Genomic DNA, 12,857 nt, shown 5'->3' with positions numbered 1-12,857 from the left:
AGGAAGGAAGGAAGGAAGGAAGGAAGATGAATGAATGAATGAATGAATGAATGAATGAATGAATGAATGAATGAATGAATGAATGAATGAATGAATGAATGAATGAATGAATGAATGAATGAATGAATGAATGAATGAATGAATGTCATGAGTGGTAGTCTTGGTCATAGTCTGTACCAGACTAGATCCTACAAGTCTCCTTACAGTCTCTTACACAACAACATGATTTTCTTACCACAGCACCCCAGAAAACACCCATGTTCTCTCATCTCCAGAAAAGAGGGAAGCTGATCTCTGAACAGCAGGTAGAGGAAAGGTGGAGTTGAAAATAGTAAGAGGCACATTGTAGAATTATTGTTTATTCAGGCTGTTAGAGGAACAATTGATTATTCATTGGTCCAGAGAAGAGGCCATTTGAACAGGGTAGTGGAGAGAATGTCTTAGATTTGCCATGTAGTGTTTGTGCATAAACATGGCTCCTTTCTAACACACCGTGACAGTCTCTGTAGGTATTTGAGAGCTGTTCCACTGCTGTTGATAAGTAATTGCATTTTGCCTATTTCTCTTGCTGTTACTTTTCATGCCGTCTGGTACAATACTATGCCAATAGGTTTTTACTGCAAACACTTATTTTATGAAATGTGTATGTAATCCGAAAGAGGGGAAGCTGATAAGGTTCATTTGAAGGTTATAATCTAAATTGAGAACAAAACCCTCCTCCACCGCCTCCCAACCCCCTCAAATATCCAATTTATCGGCTTTGTCTCCTGCATCTTTCTTTGAACTGGAGAGAGATACAATGCAAAACTTTGGGCTAAAAGTTTCAGAACAGAAGAAAAAAATATTTGTAACTTTAAAAACTGTTTTGCAGTTCTGATCTCTGCCAAGAGTTTATCTGACTTTAGTTTTGGGCTGGGAGGGAGAATCCCGGAGTGGCACATGATGGGATTTGCAAAGGTCCAGTAGAAATAGCCCATCACTGTAAATTATGTGAAGGGGGTGTGAGAGATGAAGCAGCAGTGATGGGACATGGACTTAATTGCATTCCTCCCATGCCTTTTTTTTTTGAGTTTTATGTTTTCCCTGATGGAATCAGCAATTCAGCTGGTCTCTACAGGGTGATTGGAGGTGAATAAAAAGTCTGTGAGCCAGTCAGTCATCTCCCTGTTCTGCTTCTGTCTTCTTCTGGGATTCTGTTCTTTCTTTGGGTCTGCTTCATACTGAAGAAGAAAGAAATTAAATCAAAATGTGACTTTCTTGGGGAAAGCCCATTTATTTTTCTCCTGCTTTTTCTTAGCTCAGGTTAGCCCCCTGAAGTGGCCTGGATAGTGTTTCCAAGTAGGAAGTGCATGCAGGGTGAGTCACAGGGTAGTACACAGACAGGCACAAATGAACTGCACTTACAATATTAAATGGTTATTAGTAATTTCTTTTGTTTTAAATTGTTGGTGTTTCTCTGGTAGCTAAGAGTAGATGCCTAAAAAATTAAGTCTGCTGATGAGCTCTGGATATTCATAAATACCATCTTACTTCTTTTAAATCAATATGTGTGTCTATAAAACTCAAATGCCAAAGTCTCTAGATGATCTTGACTGATGTCTGTCCTAATAGTGGTTAGCTGTCCAACCCAAAGAACACAGAGAAAATGTCACCAGATTATATGAAAGAATATGAATTTAGACCCTTTTCCCCAACCTGAGATCTCTGCATCCTCTATCCAAAACCTTATGTGCAAATAATTATGTTAAAATTTGGACCCTGCCCTTGGACAATGAGCCTTTTAGTGATGTATTTTTAAAATTGGGTTCTGAAAGATGCATGGTGAGTATCATCACATTGTTGTGAAAAGTCATGCCTCATGTGTCATGCCTCGTGTCGTCTCTCATTTTGGTATATGTTATTCTTGAAAACCTAAGCTTCTTTCAAAGATCAAATAGTGCCAGCATCTTGATTATACTAATCAAGCATCCATCTGAAGGAAACAAATTATACAGGTGACTCAGAAAAGCTCTGACTCAAAACATACACTTTTCTTATGTTACACACACTAAAGGTCATTCTAAACCAAGTCTTTTGACTTTTTATGGAAGAAGAGAGATTGCTAATTCTATGTACAAGATAGATTTCCATCAATTTCCTTGTTCATTTTTGATATGTATTTGTTATGTAATACATCTGAATATTTTAGTAAGAATTCAGTTGTGGTCTGCTTTGTTCTTGTTGGTTCACATGGACTCACATATGTAATTATTTTCATTTTCCTACTGTGCATGTTTGAAATGTGTAAGCTGGTTCAGTGATGTCTGTTAGTGAATCATGCAGTAATGGAGAGCACAGGAGTACCCTAAGATACACAGGTTTGAACTTTGTTTGAATAGAAATTGGGGAAATATGATAAAGATATGCAAATTAATCTTTTCAGGTTCTTAATCATCTGCATAAGAAGTTAAAAAACATGTCAAAGAAGTCAGAAGCATCCAAGAAAAAGGTATGTTGCATTCACTGCAAATACTCATTTGTGTGTATTTTAGTTTTATGGCTAAGCTAATTTGGTACTTGTTGCTAAAGATGTAACAGAGAGAAGAAATTAAAATGAAGTATTTAATTAAATATTCAGTGTCCCTCTGAACTTAGCAGATCAGAATCTTTTCTGATCTAGGTTTTCCATCACATTGCATCAAGCCATTACCTGAGATCCTCATATCTGGAACTTCAGAGCATCTGAAATTTAGGAACAGGGAGACAACTTGTCTTTTGTGTTAATTTTTTTTTCTTTTTTTTCTCACTGACATTTTCCCCTGACTTGTAAATCATGGGATTTTTAATTTTTTTTTAACTGGCTGATTTTGTGGTGTTTTAGTGAATAATTCCTAGGTTGTATGAAGGCCCTTTAAAACGAAATTTATTATCCTTCCCAATAGGAGTTGAATAAGAGACTTTTAGTGATTCTGCAATTCTTCTATTGATTTTCCATGCAATGTTTTCTTCTCTTACATTCAAGACATGAGTTATGTGCTGGATACAAATAGAATCAGGAAAAGTCTTTAAAGAAGAATATAAACTTCATGATTTAGAACAATATTTGAAAGATGCATTTAAACAGAGAATTTGTCAGTTATAATGTGGTTGTGATTTTTGAGCAGATTTGACCACAGTGATCATTTGAGTAACTTCTCATTTTATGGATGTGGAGGAAAAGCCCCTTGAGCTATAGCTCTTCATTTGATCTGATCACTATTTTCATATGGCCATGGAGAGTGCCTCCAATGTAAATGAGATATACATGGACTCAACAAGGAATAAGTACTCTTTCATTTATGCATTCTCATTTTTTGAAAAATATCCTACTCAATAGATTTTGATTCCTAGAATTAAAAGCATTTTGGCCCCAACTCAGTAAAATACTTAACATATATACTTTTGCATTTAATGTTGTCAAGGCCAAAGGTAGAGTTTTCAAGACATTTTGTACATTGCCATCTCTCATCTAAATTAGTCTCAAACTGGAAATATCTCTGCATTTCCTCTAACCACTAACACTCAAAAATTGCAGATCTGACTAGGAATTAACTTTCATAGATTCAAGATAAAGCATTACAGATATGATCAAGATTTCTTGAATGTATCAGGGCTCAGTAGCCAAAGAGGAAAAAAAAAATCAAAAAGCAGTCCAGAATTTTTTTTTTTGCCTTAGAAAATTAGTTTCTAAACCAAAGGCCTAACTCATGTTTTTCAAAGTGACTTAGTCTTCATTAGTGTGTTAGTATTCTCTCTGGTTACCATGTCTTTCTTCTTTTCATTCTACTGTCTTTTGAAGAACAAATTTCAGGTGTAATTATACATTTTTAGCTTTATTCAAACCTTTAGGAACATTCTAATAGCAGAATCTTAAAATAAATTTGCTGGATTTGTGGAAAAAAATAATGAAAAATATTAATTTGGCTAAATTCTATTTTTCATGGTTTTTGGTCACAAAGCATCAATATTAATGTCATATATTTCAGGTGGGCTTTATTTGCTAATGACAAACCCTAAGAAATCTCCCAGTAAGTAAAAAAGAGCTGCTCTTTAGTGATACCTTGTTTGCAAGACAAAGTGATTATTTTGGAAAAGTAAGCTCTGAAGTTAGGCTTAGGAGGAACAATGGGATAAAGCTGATGTTGTAAGATTTCCTAACACAAAATTGCTTCTTCTGCAGAGATGAAATACCTTTAGTAACAGTTACATGAGACACATTGTCACCCTGTCCTTTCAGGTGCATCTATACCCTGTTGAATATCAGTGATTTTCCTGGTAATTTTTTTTCAGAATTTTGAATAAACTGAAGTATATATCTCTTTTGAAGTAATTGTGTGTGTAGTATCCTGAATTTTTTTTTTGCTTTCAATATTAACCCATTGAACACATCAATCAGAGAATAAACTGCTTTTAATTTATGCAGTTTTGTTAGAACACAGTCTCCTGATAAGACCTGAAAAGGAAAATATCCCTGTGGCTGTTTAAGTGCAACTGATTTAAGCTCCATAGGGCTAAGTAGAAGAATGGCTTATGAAAACAGATGCTTGCTTTAGACTAAACATATTATATAAATTACCGATTTAATGTCCTTTTTAGGTTTCGGTTGTGAGATTATACTGACCAACCACAGCATCTGTCATAAGTTATTTTTGCCTGTTGCTACAGAAATCAAAATGTCTTTCCCATAGGTTTTTCTAAGCTAACTCATGTTCTGATTAGTTAGGTCAGTCTTAATTATTAGTGAGCATTAATCAGTTCAAGAAGCATAGACCAAGTTTAATAAACTAGCAAAAAATCCACATATTTTTTATGCTACAATATTTATCACTCTGTGATCCCTGGGTTAGTTTTGGATGTGAAGAAGTTATCAGAAAAATTATGTTATAAAGTGTTCATATAGAAATTATAATGGCTCATGACATAATAGGCTCTGGAATTATTATTAGACTTTTATTTGGAGACTTATTTAGTTGAAAGAGGTACTTGGTAGAGGAATAGATATTGATTACTTGGGCCAATGCAAAGCACTAACTGTTGTTTCTGAAGTAAGTGAAAGCTAAGGAAAATATTGACAGTCAAATTCCATTGTGCCCTGACAGAACACCTGCAGGTTCCCTACCAACTGATTCTGGAGCTTAGAATGGATCTAGTGAAATTGATGGTCCTCTCATAAACAGTAGAAGTGGAGTATGGAAGCAGCAATGAGCATATTTTTTGTTCCATTTTTTAATTTAGTGTATGGTGGTGAACTTTAACTTCCAGATTGGTTTTGATAATGTGCAATCATCAGAAATTTCAAGCCCTTACTTTTTTTTTTTTCCCCCCACTAGTTGTATCCCAGAATGTTGTTATATGGCTCTCTGGAAATTCCGTGTTTAAAGGAGACATTTCCAAAAATCTTGCTTTAGTAAGCACTTGAGCAAGCTCTAAGCTTTTCCACCAGCTGTCTTCATGCATAATAGATCTCTCTTGAAATTTTAATCAGAAATTATTGTGCATGGTACTAAGATTCATTAGATCTGGATGAGATTTCCCAATGACCTCTTTGTCATTATTTTACAGCAGGCTTAGGTGCACTTCAGAAAAGGCTAAGCTTTTGTGTAGGGAGTTAGGAACATCATTCTTCACCTTTGAGGAAAATTGTGCATTTGCTGTTTACTATGACATTTTCCAAGGCTGGGGCTCTCCTTGCAGTAATTCATTATGCAAAATAAAGCCCATATAAGTAATGGGGTGAAATCAGTAACAAATATTGCAGTGTGTTCCCTTGGTATACTTTTTGTTGTGTTTTTTTTTTTTTTTCATCCAAACAGGAGTTTTGAAGTAGGTTTAAAGCTGATTCTTTGAGTGCTCATCAGACATATGTGTTTTCCTTTCCTTCTCTCAGACAGCACAGACTGTGTTGGTGGTGGTAGTGGTTTTTGGCATCTCCTGGCTGCCTCATCACGTGATCCATCTCTGGGCTGAATTTGGAGTTTTCCCACTGACTCAAGCCTCCTTTCTCTTCAGGGTAACTGCACACTGCCTGGCTTACAGCAATTCTTCTGTGAATCCAATCATATATGCATTTCTATCTGAAAATTTTAGGAAGGCCTACAAACAAGTCTTCAAATGCCAGATTGGTAATGAGTCACTTCTGAATGACGCTAAGGAAAATAAAAGTCGGATCGATACACCACCATCTACCAATTGTACCCACGTGTGAATGTTGAGAAGCCCTGTATGTTGGCTCTTCCTTTATGTAAACTAAACACCAAGAAAAAGAAAAAGCACAATGAGCTTTATCCTGGGTTTATCTTGATAAAGCTAATTGGCATTTAATGTATTGAAGTTTCATTTGTAACCAAAGTTTGTGAAACTTATATGAAAGTAACCTGGGCTGATCCTTTGCATCTTAGATAGCTTTGTCAAATAAAGCTCTTGGACTTTCATAGATATTTGAGACAAAAAAAAAAGTTGAGATGATATGTCTGTATTCTTACTCACTAAGCATACAAAGGTACAAGAAGAAGATGTTGATGTGGTAACTTTCTGACATCTTACTCCATGAAAATGAAAAATGGATACGTTTCCTGTCCTACAGATAATAAATACTGGACTACTGTGATTTTGAAGAGGAAAGCTTTTGTTCTCTCTTCAGATTGTTTTAACAATGCCTTTTTTCTTTTTAAAGTAAACCTGGGCTCTGATTTGGAGTTGGAATAAGTTGTGTACACCTTCAGGCAATTGCTTTAGAGTGGAAATTCTATCTGTTTAGCTGGTTTTAATACATCTTACTGAGCAAGGATGGATTGGTTTCCCACTTCATTTGGCTTCCTTACTGTATGCACAGAACTTTTGTGTATACTATATAGGGATTTTTTATGACCTGTGTGTAATTGTACCAGAACAAGGATTTGTGTCTAATTGAGGGAAGCTTTTCTTCATGTGCTGCATGTGCATGTGTATATGTGTTTTCTTAATTTCATAGGTTTTGAGATGGAGATGCAGTTTTAAAAGTGCAATGTATACATTTGTTTTAAATTATTATGTTTCATAAAGAAGCTCTAGACAATGATTAAGAATTTAAAGGTAGTATTCCCTTAAAAGTTGTAGGTGGAGCTTGATATCATGTAGTTTTAAACTGGAACTATAAAGAAGGTTGCATTTCAATTAATGCAAAGTACAAAAGGTAAATGGTACAATTATGCAAATTCTTAGATAAAATTAGTCGTTTCCACTATTTTATAACTTTACTTATAATGTCTTTAGGTGGCAAATTGCTAAAGAAATAATGGAAAAACACTCCTTCGAAAACATTCCTTTAGCTGGAGTAAGACCTGATTTTGCCTATTTTTATTAATGACCCATAGACTCATAGAGCAAATCAAATTAAAGGAACTTCTGGACATCCTCTCAAGGCAGGGAGGCCCTCAGTTGTGTCACTTCCTTGACTAGGCAAAATCTGAAAATTTCTAAGGATGGCAATTCAGCAATATATTTGGAGCAACCTGTGCTAGTGCCTAATCACCATCACTAAAATATTTTTCCTTATTCACAGCTGGGATTTCCCTTGATGTACCTTGTGACCATTGCTTTCTTCCCTTTCACTGTGTACTGAAGTCTTTTCTCTAACTGACTAATGTGTAATTTTAAGATGGCCACTGAATTTCCCCTCAGCCTTTCCTTCTGGAACCGTGTGCTGCTCTGAGCCTTTCCTCAGATCCCAGGCTGGGTCAGTGGCCTTCCACAGCCCTTCTTCCAGCATCTCCATCCCTCTCATGACCTGAGGTGTTCAAAACTGAGGAGTGTGTTCCGATGTGGCCTCACAAGCACTGAGCAGGGTAATTGCTTCTCTTGACCCATTGGCTGGTCACTACTAATACAGCCCAATATTATCATCATTTATGGCTGCAAGGGTACACTGCTGACTTATATTTAATTTCTGCTTTGCAAGCCCTCGGGTCCTTTTCTGCAGATTTGCATTGAGTCCCAGTCCAAGTGTCAGGAGCTGGCTTTTGGCTTTCTGGATCTTCATGCATTTGATAGCTGTTTCTTCCATGTTTCCAGCTTACCAAGGGCCTTTGAAGGGTATGCCTGCTTTCCAGAATGCCCACCACTCCCCCAGGTTTGGTATTGTGTGTATAATTGCTGAGAGAGTCCTGAAACCTTCTCGTGGTCTTTAAAGATGCCAAGTGGTGTTGGCCAGATGCTCTTTCAGATTCCTTTTTCTCTACAGACTTGCTTTAAAAAAATAATAATTCAGAGTGGTGGAACTTCAACTATGGAGAGCTAGCTCATATAAAAATAGCTATGTTTGTGTGTCAGTACTGTCTGCTTGGAATCAGTAAAATAATATCAAAGACATGCTATTGCATGCATGGTGTTTGTGTCCATTATTTCATGTGAAGAGACTATTTGATGATATTTCTATGAACAAAAAATATAAGTATATACAAATATATTTTTTTTAATCCCTCTCAATTGGAAAAGAAAGGTTTATCTATGCAGGAAAACATTTCCTGGGCTGGGATTGAGGTTTGGAAACAGCCTAGAAAGAAGTTCCCTTGAATTTTGAGGTACTCATCTCCTCAAACTCTCAAATTATTAAAACATTATCAAACTTCAGCTGAATTTATGACAATTTAAGAAATTCCATGGTTTTGAAAATTATATTTTTAATTTTTAAAAATTGCTATTATATAATTTTGAATACAAATTGGAACATAAACATATAATTGTATAAAAAATTGTAATAACAAGCTGATTTTACTGTTTCATCTGGAGAAGAATTCTTTTCCTTAATTGTGCATAATTTTAAACCTTGGTGCTTGAAAGGAATGGAATCTGTCTGAAATTTTTAGGATGAGGGAGTGGGAGGGAAGGGACTTCTGTAACAACTAGTTAGAAACGTCCCTTGTTCCTGGTGAATGTCAGTAAAATTTCCACCTGACTTTTCAGGCAAACCTTAAGAGACAGCTGGCACTCTAAGGCTCAGTTTCCTGCCTGGAAGATGCCTTTGTTGGTCTGTGTCTCTAGTGTGACTTTGTCACACTCAGCTGTGACATGAAGGTTCCGAATATAGCAGCAGTGTTAATGTGTGCTCTGAACTGTGTCCAACCCTTGAGCAGCTGGTCACTTGGTCAGCAAGGTGTCCTGCCACAGAAATGGCTGATCTGGGTAGAAAATCGGAGAATGTATGCCAAGATCCCCTGCAACTGAGTGTTTGCTTCCAGGTTCTGAGCTTGTTGGCAGGGATTGTGGTTTTTGGTGGAAAGCAAAGCAAAAGTTTCACCTTATTGACTGGCTTAGTATGCTATTTTACATCTTTTTCTAACCAGAAAGGTTGATTTTAATGTACATGAAGTAAAGGAAAGGAAAAAAATATATTTCTCTGGCTAGGCCTGAGGAAATAATCCCACTGAATTCCATCCATTGTGTGAATTTGAAAATGTTACGCTGTACAAAACAAAATGGGTACCAGGAATTTTTTCTCAGATTCCTCTCAAACTAAGGCACTGTAGCAGGTTTCTAACAAAGTTTGCATTTTATACATTACATTTTCTGCTTTGCACCACTTTTGCCTTAAAAAAATGTCATTTAAAGAGGTAAAGAAATTATTCCACTAAGATTCTTAGTGCCATCTTTGCCCTGCCACATTGTGAGTAGTGTGTTTGAGGTATAATACAAAAGATTACAGCAGTGTTTTGCTTCTTACAATAAAATCTAAAATACAATTCCAAGATAAGTGTGGACCCAGATGCACACTGTGCACTGATATATAAATCAGAGTTAGGATCCATAGCCAAAAAAAAAAAAATTGAATGGCGCTTGGCCAACATACTGTTGAATATATGCAACAGTAAAATGAAGGAACTTGTGTAATTTTATGTTCAGCTGTACTACTTCACAGGTAATTGTGTTGCCCACTTACCTCATTTTGAAGAAAGGAATCTTATTAGTTGCAAGTGAAGCTGACACTTAATTGCTGCTTCTGAGTAATTAAGCTACACTGTTCTCAGTCACAAGTATGTATGAAACATATGTAGTAATCATTCATAATTGCCTTAAATTCTTGTATCAAAAAATGTACAATTTCTTCAAAATTTTTGAATGTGTATGGTTGGTAACAAAATTTCATGCTGTAATAGATTACAAAAATATGCCCAAACTGGCTGAAAATATATGTAAAAAACATTATGACTGTATAAGGAGCAAATTTAAATTTTGTATTTGACAATTTTTAAGTTATGGTCCTTTGAGCTTTGTATTGCCTTTTACTTTGTGTGCATGCATCTCTTCCTTCAAGCCTCAACTTTATTATTTTCATAATTGATTAGATCTCCATTTTCAAAAAATAATGTTACTATCTCCAAGAGGTAAACATTAAGCTTTATATATTTAATGTTGCAGTGAAATAAATTTTGCTTTAAATCCCACATTGTAGGGAAGAAGAGGGATCTTTTCATAAAATAATTCTGTGAATACATTATTTTATTATGTTATCTTCAAGGTTGCTTCACAATGTGATGTGACACATTGAACCTAATGATATTTGTGGTATTTTGAGAAACAAGGACAGCAGAGAAAAGAACAGCAGAGAAAAGAACAGCAGAGAAAAGAACAGCTTGTATCTTACAGAGCTTGTGTTAGTGTTGTTTTCAGTACATGGGCAAATGTCAAAGACTAAAAAATTAAAAATTTGTGTTGGTTTCAATGTATAGTGCATGTAAAGTAGTGTGCATTTGTTCTGAGATATATTGTACTTTGCATGAATTTTCAAGGGATAGTTCCAATAGCTGTGTACCATCTCTTCTTGACTCTGTCATACGAGATACAAACCACTTTCCTTAAAAAATGTTTACATAATAATTAAAAACACGAAGCATCTTCAGGAAAACTTCCAGAAAAAACAGTGTAAACATAAAACTGAATAGAGTATGATGGCTAGATGTCACTAGGTGTTGAAAATTTAACTGATTTAACAATTACTCTGATTATCAAGTACTTACATGGAGGAGGCATGGCCCTCCATTCCAGCTAGTAAGAAGTCTATTGAAATTTATGGAATATATTGATATTTCTTAATCAAATGTAGTTTAAATCTCTGTAATTTATGTATAGTTTAAGAGACAGAAAAATAGAGCCAGATTCATATATTTGAATATGAGAAAAAACTAGGAGTTCTTCAATGATGTGAAGTCCAAAACTATTTTATGGAAGCCTGTGTGTGGCTCACTTTTGGAAGAAGAAAGCAGTCAAGTATGCGCATATTTGTCTGTATACTTGCTTTAACATTGATCAAAGGCTATTTCAATACAGTAAAAATGTCTGGTTGAGCATGAAACCAAAATATAATCACTTTTATACCTAATTAAAACCTTCTAAGCCAAAAGTAAATGCTACAGCATGGATTTAAAATTATGTACACTTTATCAATTTTACTGTGCAGTACTCAAGAAACTTTTGTGTATGACATTTGTAGAAATGTTGGTGCACCTTGGCCAGATACATATACTGGATGAAGACTGAGGTCTCATTTTATAGCAGTATTTCCCTAATGGCAGTATTCTCTTCTTGGAAAACTTTGTACAATTTCCATTGCATGGTCATTCCATTCCTCTATAAACATGTAGCCTCATCTAAAATTTGCTGAGAAAAATAAAACCTCTCCTCTAGTAATATATCATCTGAGGCACATAGACATTTCTAGCAACACCTGTCAAGAATTTATCAACTTGTTAAAGTTTAATATTAAGATTTTGAAAGAAAATACAAAATTACTGCTAATGTCTTGTAGTTGTGACATTTACAGTAGAGGTGGTGGTGTGACAGTTCCTTTACACTGAATTTCACAATTTAGCACAAGCAAGCAGATAGCTTTAAAAGAGTAAAATGAAAAGTTGTACATTTAGGAATTAAGAACATGAGACAAACTTTAAGAATTTATTATTGTACTGGAAAATGATGAGTCTGATATTGCCAGTAAACTAAACATGATCGTCAGCTCTGTGTAACTGAAATGACCTGCATAGCCCCTGGAATCCTGAATTCAGAGGTTATTGGCACTGGAGTTGAGCCATGGGAAACACCACTGCAAGGGAGGGGCTTTCACAAAGACATTTCCTAGAACTTCTTAAAAATACCAAAATACCCCAGCTGAACTCTGCAGGTAGTTCAGCACACCCTCCTAACTAGACACAGTAGAGAAAATATAAGGAAAGGCTCATTGATCAAGGTAAGGACAGGGAGAGATCCCTCATCATTTACTGTCATGGGCAAAAGAGATTCAGCTTGGGGAAATTAGTTTAATTCATTACCAATCAAATCAGAATAGGATGGTGAGAAATAACACCAAATTTCAAAAATATCCTCTCCCCACCCTTCCCTTCTTCCTGGACTCAACTTTACTCCTATTTTCTTTACCTCTGCCCCATGACCAGTGCAGGTGCACAGGGAATGGGGGCTGCAGTCAGTTCATCACCCTCTGTCTCTGCATCTCCTTCCTCCTCAGGGGGGAGGCTCCTCACACTCTTCCCTTATTCCAGCGTGGAGTCCCTTCCACCAGTGACAGTCCTCCATTAACCTCTCTAGTATGAGTCCTTGCCACGGGCTGCAGTTCTTCACAAACTGCTCCAGGGTCAGTCACTACCATGGAGTGCAGTCCCTCAGGAACAGGCTGCTCCAGCATGGCTTCTCCCATGGGATCACAAGTCCTGCCAGGAAACCTGCTCCAGTGTGGGCTCCTCTCTCCACAAGGCCACAGATCCTGCCAGGAGCCTGCTCCAGCATGGGCTTCCCATGGGTTCCCAGCCTCCTTCAGGCACCCACCTGCTGCAGCTTGAGGTCTTCCAGGGGCT

General features: G+C 36.3%; 1 protein-coding gene across 1 annotated transcript in view; it reads left to right on the top strand.

Moving 5' to 3' along the window:
- The window catches only part of GALR1 (galanin receptor 1), an 11,595-nt gene extending 5,344 nt beyond the window's left edge, over positions 1 to 6,251 (top strand). Inside the window, exons 2-3 of the mRNA XM_005419350.2 lie at positions 2,423 to 2,488; positions 5,906 to 6,251. Coding sequence (XP_005419407.1) covers positions 2,423 to 2,488; positions 5,906 to 6,223 — 384 coding nt within the window. The 3' untranslated portion in view covers positions 6,224 to 6,251. The remainder of the gene's footprint in view (positions 1 to 2,422; positions 2,489 to 5,905) is intronic.
- The last annotated feature ends 6,606 nt before the right edge of the window (positions 6,252 to 12,857 follow it).

This window comes from Geospiza fortis, unplaced genomic scaffold (assembly GCF_000277835.1).
Source record: "Geospiza fortis unplaced genomic scaffold, GeoFor_1.0 scaffold206, whole genome shotgun sequence".
NCBI lineage: Eukaryota > Metazoa > Chordata > Aves > Passeriformes > Thraupidae > Geospiza > Geospiza fortis.
This window is presented reverse-complemented; position numbering and strand designations above follow the sequence as displayed.